Source organism: Passer montanus, unplaced genomic scaffold (assembly GCF_014805655.1).
Source record: "Passer montanus isolate IOZ18808 unplaced genomic scaffold, ASM1480565v1 scaffold193, whole genome shotgun sequence".
In the NCBI taxonomy this organism is placed as follows: Eukaryota; Metazoa; Chordata; class Aves; order Passeriformes; family Passeridae; genus Passer; species Passer montanus.
Window position 1 is genome coordinate 355,412 of NW_024366514.1, and position 18,977 is coordinate 374,388.

The 18,977-nt window shown below is 42.0% G+C and overlaps 1 protein-coding gene across 4 annotated transcripts; it reads right to left on the bottom strand.

The window, feature by feature from the left end:
- Positions 1-211: 211 nt before the first annotated feature.
- On the bottom strand, positions 212-15,926 carry IWS1 (interacts with SUPT6H, CTD assembly factor 1). 4 transcript variants are annotated; one of them, XM_039706515.1, is made up of 15 exons: positions 15,766-15,926; positions 15,336-15,451; positions 9,030-9,741; positions 8,308-8,500; positions 8,020-8,077; positions 7,609-7,709; positions 7,204-7,354; positions 5,652-5,734; positions 5,244-5,373; positions 4,275-4,392; positions 3,431-3,542; positions 3,185-3,241; positions 2,905-3,016; positions 2,188-2,345; positions 212-634 (listed from the first exon to the last, which is right to left on the bottom strand). In XM_039706515.1, exons 1-14 carry the CDS (start codon positions 15,797-15,799, stop codon positions 2,217-2,219), a joined length of 2,106 nt encoding a protein of 701 aa, XP_039562449.1. In that variant the 5' UTR covers positions 15,800-15,926; the 3' UTR covers positions 212-634; positions 2,188-2,216. The 4 variants fall into 4 exon arrangements, with proteins under 4 accessions (XP_039562449.1, XP_039562448.1, XP_039562451.1 ...); XM_039706516.1 differs by having other exon boundaries at positions 506-634; positions 2,172-2,345; XM_039706514.1 differs by lacking the exon at positions 2,188-2,345.
- Positions 15,927-18,977: the final 3,051 nt, after the last annotated feature.

Genomic DNA, 18,977 nt, shown 5'->3' on the forward strand with positions numbered 1-18,977 from the left:
AAGAAAATCCTTTGCATGGAACATGATCAATACTTCCAAATCAAAAGCAACAGATGCAGATCTCCAAAGACATAACAACTGATTAATAAAGCAATGAATAAAAACAAAACAGACAAAGTTGAACAAAAAATTAACCCCTCAGTTTTTTTCCCCACATCCCAGCAGGATGGTCTGTGTATACCTTTATATGAGCAATGAAAAGGCAGTCCCCTCCCAAAAAAAACCCAGAAGATGTTTTATTTTTTAAAGTGTTGCAATACAACAAATACATGATCTGTACAAAGGACACAACAGGGCCAGTTTAAATACAGTCAGGAGAAAGGAGTCCCCATATTCACAGTCCTCAGACAACATCTTCTACCAGAACCTTTTTTAAGGATTCACTTAAAAAACAAACTAAAAAACCAAACCCACCCCAAACAAGTTAAAAAATGTAAAGGTCTCCAGAGAGTCTGTGGGTGTATTGTCTTACAGCAGAGCTCATGGGGCATTCTGTGAAGGGTCACAATGGCATCTTATTGCCCTCAATGCTGATTTTCACTGCATGGGCCGATCTGCTTTTTTTCCTGATATCTGTGAATTTCCGCATCTGTTTGTCCAGTCGACTCACCCCTTTCTTAGAGGTCCCCTGGAACTTAAAAAATAAAACTAATAATTACCACTGAAAAAAAGCAGAGGCCCCAGAGGTCCAAGGCAAGCGGCACATGCGAGGCTGCGCCTGGGCAAGGAGCTGGGCAGCCACTGGGCCCAGCTGATCTGCCTGTTCTCTTCCCAGAAGGGAAAATGCTTCCTCCAGTAGCTGCAGGGCCCAGGTGGAGGCAGTGGCACTCAAAGCCATCACAGTGCAGGGTCGGCCACTGTGTAGCTGGATACCATTTGGAAATTTTGTATCTATGGGCTGGAGCTATGTCAGAACCACAGTGCACCAGTGTCACCACTCTGGACTTCCTGCAGGAGAGCTAGACACTGATACACTGTGACTAAGGCTGACACATTAAATTCAGGCTGCCATTTATTTTAAAGGTCAGAGATTAGTATTGAGAAAGCAAGAGATTACTGAACAAATGCAGTGTAGGGGCTAGCAAAAAGAAATGGCTAAGCTGACCATACAAGCATTGCATTTCATCTCTGTATTTGAACTGCAAATGAAAACCAGGTGGCGTGACAGTTATTCTGCACAGATTAGTTCAGTGATGGTGTGCTGAAATGCCACTGAAGACAAACAGCAAGGACCTTCAAGCCATAGCCAATGCTTCCCAGAAGGCAATTTTCCTTAACTAGACAACAGAAACAGTAAGTGATGGAAACATGACACTTTTAAGTTTGGGAGAAACCGGATATCCAAAACATGCCGCTTTTAGTATCTGAAAAACACATCCATTAGAAACTTGTTCCCATGGCTAAGGAAGGTGCTCCTGACATGCTGATTTTAAATAAGGTTTATTCATAAAATGTTCACTATTCATTGAAATTATACCTAAAATTTCACAGTGATGTTTAAGAAAATATTTTTTTAAAAACAAATAAATATGAAGCTTAATATGAACTCAACAGTTATCTATGGCTTGTGCTCACCTCTTCCTGTCACTGTTAGCTTGTAGCAGCCCTGCTCACAGCACTGGTATGCAGACCAGGAATTGTCAAAACAATTCCCATTGACGCATGTTCTCCCAAACCACACTCACAGCAGAGGAATCTTCTACTCTGTAGCTCCCATCAACCACCCCTGCTGTCTCACATCATTCTACTTCCTTGAACGAGCAGGTGTGAAAAACACCTCACTGTGCCCCAGTCAGGTCAGCCACAGACGCCGGCATGCAGTGACACGAGCTCCTGTACCAAGGGCTAACAATTCCCATGTGTCGCTTCAGGTGAATCTAGAAACCTAATTGTGTCAGAACAGGTTCAAAACCACAGGTGGTGCAAAGCTGGTTTTGAGCACAGGTGTTTTCACTGAACTCTGTCATATGGGTACCCTGAAGCTGAGCAGGCAGGAGCCATGGCAGAGGTTATGTGCTAGAGCCTGTTTTCTCCTGTACAAGTTCCCTTGTAGGTCACAGTACAGACACGAGAGAATTCAAGGAGAGTTTTCCAGGTTAAAGTTAGGGTGTACACACTCCTGTCCTGCATGTGCAAACTGCCAACAGCTGGAGCACATGCACTGTTCACACCTCCCTCGAGGGATACCTCTCCAACTTGGGAAGGCAGTGGTATGGCTACAGGGGCATCCTGTTGCCTTCAATGCTGAACTTGATGGCCCGATGCACTTTGCTGAGTCGTTTCTGTTCAGCAAACCGTCTCTTGTGCTTTTCCAAGCGACTAATACCTCTCTTAATAGTCCCGGGCTAGAAACAACATCTCAATTAATGGACAGAAGGAGAAAGAACAGCAGACAGCACAGCAATTGTTACTTCTCCCACTTACACATATTCTACCACATATACCCCTTTTAAATGAAACTGTACGAGTAGATGGATGAAGACAAAGCAACACAAAGGCCTCCACTGAAGCTGTTCATGTTTACTAAAACTCAAAGGTGTCCCAAGCTGGAATATTATTAGAACATGATACAAAAGCTGGGAGAGGTATGAAAACATCAGTGCAGTGACACAGGTACTGAACTGCAGCTTTAGCTCAAAATGCTTTAAAGCAAGAGGCCTGTAATCAGATTCTCACCTGAGAGAGAAATTCTAGAAAAGTTAACTCAATAATCACTTTGTGGTCAGAGATGTTTTCCTGTTAAACATGTGATCAGCTTAGAGCAGCCTACTTACCAGAGAATTTACTGTCCACAGTCACTACAAGAGGCCCTTAAAGCAACTACCCTCCTGTACAGTAACCATGGCAAAATGGTGGCAGAATCCCAGGCTTAGGAACAGTCACCAGGACACTGCCAGTGCTTACCCTGGAGGACTCCATCTCCACGTTCCACTTGGGCCTGACGACGTAGTCTTTGTTGGAGGGCATTGGGACCCTCGCACGGGCACAGAACCCAGGGTCCCCGGGCCTGAGAGCCCTACGGAAAAAAAGGATGTGACTGTTATGGACAAATCTTATCCAGAAAGGCACCAGTGTGCTCTCCTCTGAAACACGATGTACACACTGCCTCTAAAACCTCTACAGAAATTCCATAGTGATAGCACCACCACAATACTTTACTTAAGAAAAAAAAAATCCAACCTACTTTTCTTCTCCTGTTAATACTTTCTCCAGGTCCCTACGGGGAGTCTGACCACCAGAGCTGCAAGAAAAATAAATATTTGTAGGCATTTATACAGAGAAAAAAAATTTAGAAGACAATAAAGTATGTTAAAAGAGAGACCATAACTAACTGCCCTTTTACCCTTTTATTCCTTTAATATTTACACACCACTTGGTTTCTCTTGATGGAGTCTTAGAAGGATTTCATGTTTCTGCCTGCTACTCCTACCTGCTCATTTTCCTTCGATGAGGCATCTGTTCCAAATCTCTCTGTTCCCTCTCTTCTCTGGTCATGCCTTTGTAGTTTGAGGTAAGGCCGAAGATGGGTCGAGACCATTCATCTATTAAAAAAATGGTGAGTTAATAAAGACCAGACCTTTGTTTCTCTCAAACCACTCTGGTGATCAAGCACAGCTTTTAAAGTCTGTGGCAAGTATTCATGCTTCCTTTCAACCAAATGATTTTTGAGCCCTTAGTGTTTAATGGAAAACCAGCCTTGTGAACACAAAGCAAGAGCTTTCATCTCCAAAGTCTCTTTGTTGCCCGCTCTTCTAGAAGATCTCCAAACTCCCAGAATACTCAGTGTCAGGACTTCCTGCACAACCCAGGAATGCTATTTTAGAAATATGCAGAAAATGTCCTAAAGAACCTAAGTTTATCATCAGTCTACAGCCATTCTGAATGGAATGCTCTGAATGGAATGTACTCCACATGGAGTACAGTTGAGTAGTAAACATTCAGCCAGCTAAGTTCTCTCAGAAATCCATGGAATAAACAGTCCTCTGGCAGCACCTTCCTGCCTTTGCAGCATATTCAAAAGATCTGGACAATGAGCCAAGAGAGAACCACAGCAAAACAAATGCAACCCTCTGGTTTAAGACAATGAAACAGGTGCATTCAGAAGCTCATGTAACAGCGTTTGTTAAGAGTTCTACAAAGTTATGGAACACATCAGTGAGGTTCCTACAGTGCAGAATCTATTCTACAGACAACAGCAGTGCATCAGAAACCAATACCGAAGTTCCATTCATCACCAGTGGAATCTGAGACAAGGCACAGGCAGGTTTACGTACTGATCAGCTTGCCAGCCATGTCCTTGTTTGGTCTTGACTCCTTGGGGTGTTTGTACAGGTACATCACAGCCCGTCCAATGCCGCTGTGCTTCAGGGTCTCTTGGCTCACACTGGGCAGCTGCAGAGAAAAGGAAAAGTTATTGCTGTTTTCTGACTTATGTCCAAACATGAATGGTGTCGCTGAACTTTGCAGGAAGACCTTTCACTTAAATCAGCTTGGAAAATTTAATGTTTTTATTGTCCCACTGGGAATTGTTTAAAGTATCAAACACCTAAATGTAGAAATCTGCCATAACATTCTTAATTTATACACAAAATTAGATAGCTTTCTAGAACTTTTTCCTCCAAATGCTCTCTAGTTTATATTACCCCAAAACTATGCTACTGCTTTCAAATCATTCTTTCTATAAATAAAGACTTACATGGCAAAGACACTCAAGCAATCAGGTTAGCCACAGACACTGAAAGCCTACACTGTGTGAGGGACCTTCCCGTGCACTGCACACTTAAACAGAACAGAAAAGAGAAGGGACCACAAGGAAAGAAAATTCAGGGATACACAGCAAGTAACTCTTCACTTAAGCTGGGATATAAACCTGAAACAGGCAGGCAGGGCCAAATAACCTAAATTCTTTTACACAAGCACACCTTCTGTGCAGGCTGCTTCCTTGTGTGTTTCACTGCACAAGGTAGAGCTGCAGTTCATTTATCACCTCACATTTCCCTAGCACAGCAAGTAACTCTTCACTTAAATTGGGATATAAACCTGGAACAGGCAGGCAGGGCCAAATAACCTAAATTCTTTTACACAAGCACACCTTCTGTGCAGGCTGCTTCCTTGTGTGTTTCACTGCACAGCCCATTGGCAGAGCTGCAGTTCATTTATCACCTCACATTTCCCTAAAGCACATGACTGTAAAACTGTGGAGAATGTGATGAAATCAAATGTGTGAAAAGTCAGGTCCAAACCTCTTGCAGGATCTTCAGAAGCTCCTCTCTTATCTTTAGTGCTGGCAGACTTCGGTCTGGAAGAGGAGAAAGCCACTCTTTGATGGCAGACATAACACCACTATCGATGAAAGTTTCTTTGAGATCCTGCCTAAAAGGTTTAAAGAGAAGCTCAAAAGTCATGTAATACAGCAACATCTTAAGATGTGATGTCCCTTCAGGAAAATAGTGTATTTGAATTTGTTTCATGTTAAATTAAGAGGGGAAATTATGTATAATTTTATGTTTTTGAGGTCATCTAGCTTCAGCATTTACTTGGAATAAAGTGTTTTACTGCATATTCATTCTAGCTGTAGTGCAACTCCATGAAATCTTACGAATTCTGACTATTGGCCAAAGTTACAGTTAACTGAAAGAATGACAACTCACTTTTTAAGATGCATAACTACAGTTGGTAGCAAAGTTAATTTCTTTAGTGCTGGTTTCTTTTGTGTATTCAGCTGGCGATCCTCCTGTAGAGAGTAGAAGAATCAGCATAAGTTAATCAAAGAAAGAAATCAGCAACTCCCATTCTGTGCAAGACTTACAAGAAAGAGACTAGTCCATTAAACTAGAAGTGCAACTTTGGAGGGATTACACTAATTTTGTCCCCTGCTCCACAGCTCACCAAAAATTATGCAACAATTTCTCTGAAAAAAAGGTCATTGCTTAAGTTACTATTTCCCAATAAAGTATCACATTAGGAGAGTGCTCCTAAATTTACTTTTTTTTTTTCCACTTCCTGACTTTGACTACAATAACTATAGGTCCTCTATACTGTGCACAGATAACACTTTGTTAGTAAAGCCTCACCTGAAAAACAGAAAAATAGGTAAGCAGAACAATGGGAAAGGAGAACATTTTCTCCTCTGTCATTGCAAAATTACTTCCATCCAAGGCGCGACTGTCTTTATCTATTCAAAACTTGTCACCCATACCAAAAACACCCGATGCAATCAACAGATTTCTGTCCAGCTCTGGTAATTCCTTTCTGTTTGTCCTAATCCACTGAAGGCTCTTTCTGTGCAATCTTTGTTTTACTGCAAGGGAGAAGATTGTTCTAATGCATCTCTTCCCTCTTCTTGCCCCTGTACTTCAAACTTTGACGCCCCATTTGAAACATCTGGCTGTCATCTTGTCTGAGAAAAGCTTTCCTCTCATGCCCAAGTAGTTTCAGTTGCCTTCCAGGTTGCTTTCTCACTTTCCCCATCTTTCTGAACTCATTATCCTAATCTTGTTCTCAGGATGATGTTTTTGTTGTTGCTATTTGTAGATTTCCTCCAGTTTCTAAAGTCATGTAGAACTGACTCAATTGCTCCATCCCTCAATTGCTTTTAATGTGTTTTGCTGTGCTGTTTATTAATTTGGTTGCTACTCCAACAAAACAGAAGACACCTGACAAAAGGCAAGATCCCAAAAAATCTTCCACAGTAACATATTAAACATTTCTCCTAGAAAAAGGCAGGCTGCCATGACAGAAGGTCCCATGAATCTGTCACTCTGATATCATTACAACGGCACTGTCATTCAAACAGTTTGGAAAAGGACTCTTCTCAGAAACAAATACCAAAGTATGACACATGCCAGTAACACCATAATGAAATTAAAGCACAGTCCCTTTCTCAGTATTTAACATACTATTAGGTAGTTTATAGAGCACCTATATAGCACTTTTTATAGAAGCTGATATCAGGTGATGGAAGTTTAGCAATTCACCCAATTTTAATTTTAAAAATTAGTATTATATGAAAATTTCAACAGAATATTTTCATTTAGAATAGCAAAATAACACTTAAATGGTTATACATAAATTAGAAGCTTTCCATAGAGTACAGATTACTCCTGCTGAATACAAGCCAGATTTTTGTATCTTATTAAACACACAATTTTCCCATAGAAGGGAACTGAATTTCAAGGTGTGTTTGGAGTCTGGAAAACTTACCTCAGCAGCTTCGTTCATCTTCACAATCATGGCACTGACCACATCATCTGCATCACTGATGAAAGTTCCCCCATCGCGGTTCCGCCTGCGCTTGCCGCTCATGCTCTTCTTCCTCTGCAGCATCATGTCAAAATCTGACATGAAGTCCATGCTGGAACACAACCACAGTGTTACCAGATGCTCTCTGGCAGGAAATAATTCTGTTTCTCTAGGGTACAAACATTGTGTCTCAAGTTCCCTGTGAGATAATTAATTATCCTCAGTATGCAAAACTAGCAAAGGGCTCCAGTGGCTCCCAGGCCTTGCTGTAATACCCAACATCTGCACACTGTGATATCCAGGGTGCACAATGCCCTTTCACAAAGATCTGCCATTAAGAAAGGAATATGTAACACAATGACTTACTGTTTTCCTCTTTTGATGTTATCATCAGAGTCTGATTCATCTGCTGTCTCCTTCATGTCTCCATCACCTTTCTCTTCCTCCAAATCCTCCTGGTTAAAACCCTGATGAGTACAGATAGTGCAAATCAGTGTATGGATCAGGACTGAGCACAGTGTCAGGTACTCAGCAGGTACCTGACACTAAAAAAGCTTCAGGTAAATCTTCAGAGGATCTAAAAAGATGAACAGAGTATTTTTAATTCCCCCTGTGACTACTGTCACATCAACAATTCTTCCAAAAGATGAGCTGTAAATGTTATTTAACCCAAAGAGTACCCCAGTGGGTGTGGCAGATACAAAACTGACCTGATGCAGAATATATGTTCTCTCCAGATCTAGCAAGTCAACAGGAGACATCCACAGTAACACTTACCGTAAATTCCTCCTCTTCCTCATCACCAGATTCTCCAAATATATCTGCAATCAGGTTCCTGTGAAGGTAACAGCAACATTATCTACCTGGACTACAACGAGATGTGCCTTTTCTGCAAAATCTCTAATGACAGTATGAAGATGTCTCTTTTGTTATCTCCTTCTATTGACCTTTCATGCCACCAGTGAAGGTGAACAGCTATTCTCTGGTTGGGATTTATCCATTTTCCATTCACCATCACTCCCCCTGTCTAAAACCCCAACAGAATTCATACTTTTTCCCACTTACTCTTGTTCATTTCCAGATTCACTGTCACTGCCAAACAGATCTTTCCCTTTTTTCTTCTCAGCATTCTCTTTTCCTTCTTCTTCCTCCTCCTCACTATCGGAGACAACATTTTTCTTCCTTTTGTCCGATTTCTCTGAAGCAGCGTCACTATCCGATTCTTCAGCATCGGAAAGGATTCGTACCTTCTTTGCAGCTGCCAGCAGAAAGAAGCATTACTACATGTCCCAGAGTAAGAGAGGGGACAACTCTTACTCTCAAATTATTCTCTGACTAGTCTTCCAACACCAGACCATTGCCGTTTCCTAAAAAGCATACTCATTCTGAAGCATTTTATTAAATCAGCAACTGGAGCTTCCATACACCACATCCATCCATAAAAAAATTGTAATTTCAAATCTCTCACCTCCAGTATATGAAAAAAACGCACAGGAAAAAATTACTAGAGAAGCAGCAATGAAGTAAATAAATAACAAACTACCATGTCAACAGGTGCCACTTAGATCCTTACAGTCTTCTGTTAGACCTACTTATTACTCAGAAGCATTAGATACACATTCACACAGCAAAGCAGTCAGAACAAGAGCTTCCACAAATGCAGTTCTGCTCCACAACTAAATCCGATTTATGGCTTCTCACTTAAGATGCTTTATTCACACAAAAGCAATGATTTCACTTCCACACCACTGCCTGTCACAGCACGTTTTCACAGTATAGTTTCTTACGTGTTTTCTCACTGTCATCCTCACTATCAGAAAGGATGGCTGTTTTCCTCTTCACTGTCTTTTCTTCCTCTTTTTCATCTTCATCACTGTCTGATATTTTACGTCTCTTAGGAGCTTCGTCTTCACTGTCAGAGCCCTGAAATCCTTTCCTTACATGTTCATTATCTGAATGATGAGAGTCATTCTGCACCTTTTCCTTCCTGTCCTCCCCATCGCTATCTTCAGACTCTATCTGCTTGTGTCTGGACACATCCTCGCTCTCGGAGTCGCTGGCTGGCTGCTTCTGAGGCTCTTCACTCTCGGAGTCACTGGCTGGCTGCTTCTGGAGCTCTTCACTCTCGGAGTCGCTGGCCGGCTGCTTCTGGAGCTCCTCGCTCTCGGAGTCACTGGCTGGCTGCTTGTGTGATTCCTCATTTTCAAAATCACTGCTGTGATCCCTTGGAGGTTCTCCATTGTCAGAGTCACTCGCTCGATGATTTAAGGCCTCTTCATTTTCAGAGTCACTTAAATGCCGGTTTGGACGGTCCTCAGTATCAGAGTCACTGTCTTTCTCTCCATGAGTTGCTTCATTTTCTGAATCACTCACATTGTGATTTGGGGGCTCCTCATTATCTGAGTCACTTTCTTTTTGCCTTGGGTTATCTTCATTTTCAGAGTCTGTCATATGAGGCTCTCCCACTTGCCCATCATCTTCTCCATCACTGTGTTCATTCTGAAACAGAAGAATAATCTCAGACAACTAAGCAAAAACATCTTAAAAAGTAAAGAAAAAATGTTCTGAATTTTTGCTTGTCCTTCCTCCAATTTGATTACCCAAGGTGCTGCAAACTGAAATAATGTCTATGGAAATAATTAGACAATTTGCATCAGAAGACTATCAAATACTTCACATCAACAACACTATTATCAATGGAAGTATGTCCATCCTGCAGCTCCATGGTACTTGGAAAACAGTAAGAGAATTCATAGAACACTTAAATAAGCATGCCTAAGAACCGTCCAGTTGCTCAAGGGTAAAGGCTTAGTACTTTTAATAGGTCAGGACTTCAAAGTGGTTTACTTCAAATTCCCAGTAACAAAGCAAGAAAGAGTATCTTGCATTTGTAATTTTATTTTCCTGAAGATCTCAAACAGATGTTTCCTGTGTGAAATACATCTCACTGAAACAGCACATGCAGTATGCTTCCAATGAAGCTAGCGCCTGTTCCTTCTTTGTCAGGGAAACCTATTCAAGAACAACTCAAGACCAAAAGTCCAGCAAAAAACAAGAACAAAGTTTTAGTCAGACCTTTCAGAGTAATACTGTTAACCAGCTTTGTGTTTCAGATTCAACAACTCTCTCCCCTGTGCTGAGAGCTTCCATGCTTATCCAGACACCCAAGATAACCCATGCACACACACCCATCGGGCAACTTCAGAACTGAAACAATCCTTTGACTTTTCTACACACCAAAAAATGCTGAGGCAAATGCTCTATTTTTAAGAGAACATCTCACAAACCACCTTACTTAGTGCAATTACTTACAGCATCATCTTTTATCTTTCCAACATCTAAAATCTATTGAAAAAAAATCTCAATTGCATTTACCTGAGAATATGAAATTAGACTTGAAAACTCATGCCATTAATTCAGCTCTCACAGCTACTGTCACCATAATCCTGTTTTCAGCTGAAAACAACAACATTGTACAAGGAACTTCTCTTTCACACACTCAATTCAAAGCCTCAGTCATTTTGTCTCAGCTATAGACTTTTTCTACCTGCAAATAGAGTATTCATTGTGACAGGAAATGCTTTAAGACCTATTTCCTGCAATTTAATTTCCTTGGAAACAGACTTTCTAGCTATTTTTATTTTCTGTAGTTGTTCTACTCCCACATTCAGAGCCATTAAAAAAAGTAGGTGTAGCTATCCTACACCTACAACAGAGAATACTATTCCTCTTTAAAATGCATGATGCAGGAAGAATTTCAAATAAAATTTACTTCAATTGCTTTTAGGAACTACTACCTCCATGATTATTCTAGGTGGCAAAGAGCATTGCTTTTGAAGACTTTGGACCTTACATACTTATTCCTTTGGCTAGCACTTGATAAAGATCTTCTAAATTATTGCAGAATGACTAACAAAGTTACTTAACAATGAAAAAAACCCCAGGACCATGAAATGTTAAAACATGCACTTCAAATACTACTTCACTATTTCCATGTTATTTAATGCTAACTACAAACAGCTGCTGTGACAATCTAAGTTGTTTTCTCTCTGCTGCTCGTTCCTGTCTCTACAGTGATGTATCTTTTGAATCTTTCGTATCCAGCAATTCTCATTTCTCCTTACAGAAAGGAAACATGTTTCCGTTAAAACCTGAACCTGGAATTTTAAAGAATATATTAGTGTTAGGAAGTGGCAGAATTGAGGATGTACTCAACTGCTCTCAGCTAGTAAATATTTTATTCTCTTACCAAAAAAAATCACTTTGATTGCCCTTCTCCTGCCTAGTTTGTCCCACATAAACCAATCACAGGTGTATGTGACAGATCTTCCCTGACTGTCTTACTTTAGACTAAAGAAAACTGCAGCTGCAAACAGAACAGAAAGCAGATTCCACAGCAGTTACAGGTAAAGTAATTGAGAAACACTGAAATCAAACTGGTATCTACAGTAACAAACATTATTTAATTCTTGTTTTTCTACCATTTTATTTTGTGTGGGTTTGTCTGTATTCTCTCAATGTCAGGTGGTGAATGCTGAATAGTACTGGTAATTATGTCAGCAGTAATAAAGGATTTTGCTAAACAAACACAAGGAAATTAATAAAAATAGTCCTCTTTAAGATATTAGGACCATCACATTCCCAGCTTCCAGTTCAGGAATTCTTTGGTGAATAAATAAACAAAATTAAGATCCAATAAGAATCAGTAATGACTCTTCATATTTCTAAGGTCAGAAGTGTGGCTGCAGGTTACATATGCACCTGTTCAGAATGAATCACTAAATTACAAAGAACTTCTTATGCAAAACCTTGGTGAGAAGACACTGTAATTACAGAGCATTATTACTGAAGATTATTGCAAGATCTCAGATCTTTAATCTGTCACTGCAAACCGACAATCACCCCTGAGAACGAGGATGTTGGGTGAGGGAGAGCAGACACAGCAGTCAGACTGACCCAGTGGTCACAGCAGCTCAACTGCTGCAGTGTGGCCACTGGAGAAGCAGCACTCGCTGGAGAAGCGGCACTCGGGCACACGGGCAGCACCTCCCTGAGCCTGGCAGCGCTGTGTCAGTGAGAGCAGCGCTGCCCCAGGCAGCACCACAAAGCACCTTCTGCAGCAGAGCCAAGACCCTGCACGGGGCAGGGCCTGCCCACACCCCGCAGCCAAGAGGCTGCTGTGCACAATTAATGAATCTGCATCTTTTGGAATAAAATTGATATAAAAAGTGACAAAATGCTGCTGGGTATGCTTGATAGTCTTCACTTTCCCTTTTTTATTTTTCATCTCTACAAAACTGTTTTCAACAAAATGAAGTTTGTAATTTTTGAGTTTTCTAGTTTTCATTTTCCAAATGATTGACTGAAAGATCAGACATCCTCAAAACAGAGTAGGTCTCAGGTAATTGCTACTGCATTTTTCTCTAATTCCTTTGCTTTCTTTTCTTCCTCCTCTTTATCTATAAACATTTTGAGATGTCCTTAATTTTTGTTTAATGAAAGAGTTCTAGAACATGAGGCTTTAGTACAGTATAAAATAAGGAATATATCAAAATCAAATTTACAGTGTTACACTTCTACATAAAAATTACAGCTACCAAGCAGTTTATTGGATCAACATGCAGCCACTTTTAAGAGCTACTTCTTTGATAATTTAGTAACTTCAACAAAATGGAACCCATCCACTACAATTTCATGAAAGATGAGTGTTAAACTAAGACCTACACAACCATCATGGGCAGATTGGCAAGTTCCTCCTTTTTTTCCTAAGTGTCACATATTTGTGTTTGTTAACAGTCACAGTATAGTCACAACTTAATTCATGAAACAGCAGCAACTTGGTGGAAGTGTAAAAACGAAGTTATTACAGATTTCTGTAAGAGCCTGACTTGGACAAACACTGTAAACATGATTTCAGATTCATTACTGTACTAAAACTAATTCTAATTGGCTAAAGCAGAATCAGTAAGGACATCAAGGAGAACATTTATAGATAAAGTGGGATCGGGGGAAGGAAAGCCAGAAAAGAATTGTGGAAAAGAAAAACCCACATACCTGAGACCTACATAAGTAATTCCTCAGGATTCCCCTTTTCTTTAAAGTTAAAAACCTGAAAGAAAAGTTTAACATTTTAAAACTTCAGTTCTTTACATCTGAGTTCTAAATTAGAGACAAAATAGTAATTAAACAGACTTAACTGATTAGGCTGTCTAAAAAGGTTTTATTAGCTTTGAGTGTCATTTCTCCCACACACTCCTGAAGATGAAGAAGAGGATGAGAGACTATTTGGAGTAAATAATATGACAAATGACTGAAAGCTACTCCTTTCAGAGATGGCTGCTTCACCTTATTGCCTTTTGAATGCAAAGTGAACTCAACAGAGGGAAAGAAAAATTAAGACTTCATAGCAAAACAAAATAATTGAATTTTGATTTGAGCTGAATCAAATAAAGCATTAAGGCTTGACAACTCTCATTTAGGATTGGTCAAAAAGGTGGCTTAGCTTGACTCTTCTATCTCAATTGACTTTATCAAGTATTTTATCTATAGAGGAATATTCAACCACCACCACAGAACAAAGTCTTTAAAATAATACAGCACATGAAGAGGAGCAGTTAACAAGGACAATTGGTACTTTCTGCTCACCTAAATGTGAAGAAATGCTGCAGATGTAAACAACAGTCAACTACCTTGCCCCAGGAAGTATAATGAAAATCTCAGAGAAGTATAGAAAAGAAGCAATATTCAAGCATAAACCAGTGACACAGAAGAAAAAGATTAATATTATTGTATTCTTCACACACGCATCACACTTTCCTTCAGAAAACAGAAGTACTCAATTCCTCCAGACAGACAGTTGTTTTTCCCAGCCTGAGAAGTGTGTTTCCTGCCACACTCAAATTGCCATTGTCACAATGGGAGATGCTGCCTCTCACCAAATCTATTTCTTCCCTTGGACATATCAACACCTATCAAAAAAAGTAAATTCCAAATGTGCTTTACAATTAAGTTCAAACACATGGGAAGAACTTTCATTTTATAAAAATACAATCTTCATCTACTTTCTAACTCTGAGCGAAATATGAATTCAATAAAGGCAGGGGAAAAGAAAGGGGAAAAAAATAAGGATTGTAAGTTATGCCACAGTGGGGTCAAGCCTTCTCTCACATCAGCCTTTGTCGCATTTTAAGCAATTTCTAAAACGTGTAACACTGAAAACCCAATCAGAGTAAATCCTGATCTTTACACAAAGCAGAACACACAGAACACTATGAAATGGCTTTGACTACAATTTTTATAAGTATCAAAAAGTTCTCTGTAACTTTGTTGACAGAAGACCTAAATTCACAGGCCAAAATTACCCCTTCTGACCAAGACCTGATGTAGCTCTATTGTAAGTCACAAACAAATCTTAAAAACTAAATCTCAACTTCCCAAACTGTCCTAGAAGTCTAAAGGGAGCCTTCTCTTTTACCAGAATCTCTTCTCAGCCTAGTCAATCCACAAATGAAGCCGCTCCAGCCCAGAAACAACCCTGGACCAAAGCCTTTCCATGCTGAACACTTCTCCAAGTGAGAACCACTTCAGAGGAAAACCAATCCCACTTAGGACCCTTAACGTGCTCCGCATGCACACCTGCTCCTTTGTCAGTGACAAGGTGAAAACCAGCACAAAGCAGACTCAAGGGTCAGTGTCCCCAGCTGACATGGAAGCTGGGAGAGCATTTATTGTGTTTCAAGGAAATCACCACCTCCAAAGCGTGTGGTTTCACAACACTGCAGAACTTCAGGTACAAATTCCTCATGACCCCAACATTTTATCTTTGGAAACCGAGGTTAACCGAGTACAACTTATTCAAGTTCAGAACAGTGTGTGCTCTCATAACAAGGAAAAAACCAAGCAAACCCTGGCCAACGTACTTGTCACGAGTCTATCCAACGCTTTTTTATGGAAATAAAAGTTTTGCTCCATGGAACCCTTATGAGGAACTGAATAAACACGTACGTCTTGGTTATGAGAGAATGCCACTTTAAACAACAACAAAAAAGAATTCAGAGAAGAGTCAACTTTATCTAGATAAACTCCCTTAGTACCTCTGAATGGTGCCCTACACTCCCATTCTCCGATCCAGAATGTTGCTCGTTTCCTTCATCTTCCACATCAGATCCTGAGTCTCGCTCGTCTTGCACTGGAGTAGCTCCTCCATCATCTATTCCGAGATTTAAAAAAGAAAGTAAAACTCAGCGTTTAAAGGAACCGCACGGGAACCGGGCGGGCTCCCGCTCTAACGGGGCAGGGAAACGGGGCTGTCCGAACAAACCACCCCAGACACCGGCGGGACTGCACAAAAGCTCCTTTAGCAAGTGGGCAGCGACCGCTGCAGTGCCCCGGCACCGGACGGCTGAAGCAATTAACGCCCTCACTGCTGCCCTCAGGCCAGGGCCCCGCCGCTGTGCCCCCGAACCCGCGGGCCCCGCCGTGCCCGACGCCCTCCCGGGAGGGTCCTGCGCGCCGCGCCGCTACCTGACTGCTCCCCGCCGTAGTAGTGGGTGTCCATGCCGGGCCCCGCGGTGGCGGCGGGCGCTGCCCCGGGCGCTCCCTCAGCGCGGCCCGGCCCGGCCCCGCCGCCTCGCACAGGAACAAGATGGCGCCTCCCCGCCCAGCGGCACCCCGCCCCGCGCGCACGGCGCGCCGGGTCTCGCGAGACTGCCGGGGCAGCGGCCGCCAGGGGGCGTTGGCTCCCAGCCAGCCCCGCCCACAGCGAAGCCGGAACGCTTCGGCCTCTCGGGTTCGCTTCCGTGCAAACACCCCCGCTTCGAATACAGGCTGGTTTCGGCCGCACAGCTGAAGCGCTGGGGAAACTGAAGGAGCCTTGGAGGATAAAAGGCTGTTTGTAGCCCCTGGGTGACCACGCTGTGATCCTGGCAAAGGTGTTGCCTTGTGTGAGCTCTGCGGAAATTTCCAGGAGATCACACCAACCCCGGGCACTGTAAATGGCTGCTCGGAACCACAGCCCTGAGCCGCACCAGAGTTCCAACATCTCCCTGGTGCCAGACAAAGGGCCATCTGGTGCGATGCTTCCGCAGCGACTGAGGGTGGGAGGGTCATTTAGAGCAGAAAAGATTTTGCCATTTAAATAATAGGTCAATTTATCTGCTCTTTACAAGCCAAGTCAGCAAGATTAACGTGCATCTCCACAGGAAGGCGGCGAGGCGGACCCAGAGCTCAGGCACACGAGCGGGCTCTGGTGCTGCGAGGGGGTTGGCAGCGTTCGTGTTTGCTGGAAGGGCACCCACCATGGCCACGGAAAGGAAGGACAGGTTCTCTCAGCAAATTTAGGCCTGACTGGCCTGGCTGAAGCTCCAGCTCAATCTAGTTCATGTGTGGGTGGCTCCTCCAGATTTAGCCTTTCAGGATTGAAAGTTCACCCTGAGCTCCCGGGGGAGGGTGAGTTCCGGAGTAAACGTGGGCAGGGCAAAACAACGCTCGTATTTTTCAGGGATTGTTGTGTTCTGTTTCAATAGCCCCTATCCTCTGAGTAGTAGCATTACTCGAGTATTTGGTATGCACGTGATACTCTATTTGAGGATTATTAGGGATGGCTGCTGTCATTCCTGCAGCATTTCAAAATGATGAGTCTAATAAATGCTGGGTACTGGTGACCTGCTCCTCAGTCTGTCACAAAACCACCTTCATTTTCTAGGGAAATACAGATCAATATGAGACAGGTAGAAAACTGCTGCCCGTGTCATTTGGTGTATTTCTGAAGAACAGCGACTTTTTTTCTAATTCTGCATGCTGCACCCTTTTTCAGAGCCATCAAAATTTAGTAAGTTGAGTATTCAGGGCAAAATGAGTCTAATTCTTCTGTGCTAGAGGCACCTCGGAGCGGATGGCAGTGAGGTTAAGCCATTATTGACCAACACTTTCTGTCCAGCAGCAAGCACAGTTTCATGCAGGGAGTTCAGTGTACCAGGCTAAACACAGCTAACTCCCAGGACTGAGTCATTACTTAACATCTTCTGCAGTGAAACACTTAGAAGGAGAAATTGGCAGTGGAGTCAGATGTTTCTCAGATACAATCCAAAATTCTTAGCAAAAATGCAGATTTTTTTTTTTCCCCTGAAAGCAGCTTTCATAAAACACAAATAATGTCTCTGTTTACAGCTTTACTGCTCTGGTCTTTTCCAGATAGCCACAAAGATCCTTAAGTGAGTCTCGGACCACACTCTTAATGGTATCGTGCCCTTTTTTCCTGTTCCCATATGATTTTTACTTCTTTTAGATTTCTGTGCTGTGTGGTTTCACTGAGATATTTTCTGGAAGGAGCAGGCACATGTGGCAGTATGTGATGGGAGGCTCCTGTCATTGCACTTCTCTGACTTCCATAAAGAAATGGAATGACTTTACACAACTGACTAAATAGAAGGCAGGATGACAACTTTACAACACAACAAATAAAGGAATAAGGAAATAACTTGGGAGTACTGTAACAGAAAATAATGGACAATGGAAAACATAAATAGAAACTTTAAAAAAAAAATCCTCGTTGAATAATGTGTACCAAGGTACCTGGAAATTGTACCAAGGTGCCTAGAAAACACAGAAATCTATCCTATACTAAAATTCCAAGAGGATCAGAGTATGATGATAGTCTGCCTTGGAAGTTAGTCCTTTATAGGTATGTGTCATGTTCTGCAGTGATGGTGAGCCACTGTCCCAAATTCCAGATGCACTGAGGCAGCACTGATAAAAGATTAGAGATTTTGTGCATTTACTGAGCGTGGAAGGAGGCACAGAGGTTTCTTCCTAATTGTTATGAATTCCAATCTTTCTGAAATGAAACCTCCTAACCTACTTGTGACGTGCCACGTGCATCACACAGCAGAGGGAGCACTGTGTCTGAAACAACCTCACCTCATGGATGCTGAATAACTGGGCATCCATTCCAGCCCTGGTTCTGCAGGTAACGTGCGTGTGCACACCGACCTGCACATGCCTTTGCTCCTCATGAGCTTGGCAGTATCAGTCTGTAACCTACTCTTGTAACATCATGCTGGCTGCTTTCCATAAGGAAGGATGGAGTGACAGTCAGACCGTAATGGGATTGCACAGTGGGGGAGAATGACCTGTCTTCTACCACGCAGCGTAAGCAGCGCCCACTTGGCATGTGTGAAGGTGTGTAATGACACAGATCCCAGAGCCCTGCCACTCTGCCTCACTGTGCAACTCCATCAACAGGCTGGAATGAAATAAGCCTTTCCCCGAGGAACAGAATGCTCAAGAAAACCATGCGATGCACTTGGAAATCCTTTAATGGTATGTACTTCTTATTTAGTTTGTTTCCTGCACTGCCCCTTTCAGAGTTAACAGACATCAGTGACTTAGAGCTACAAATCTGCTTAGAGGAAGGGAAGGAGGTTAGTGTAGGCAAGAGGACTGCTGAAGGAACAGTTTAAATTGCAAATTGTTACAACCAATCCACCTTGCTTCAGAAACTTCAGAGAAATAACTAGTTTAACATAAAATGATGTTTGGTATCCAGGACCTGATACAGAAGTGACAAGGCCACTTTGATTTAGCTGGAGAGAAAATATGAAAGGTAGTGCCATGCTCAAATTAAACCCTTTGATCCTGACATCAATCACTTAATTAGGAAGTGTCAGGAAGAGGCAGTTTTGTTAATACATGTCTATCCGGACAGACCTATTACTTTGAACAACAGCAGGATTAAA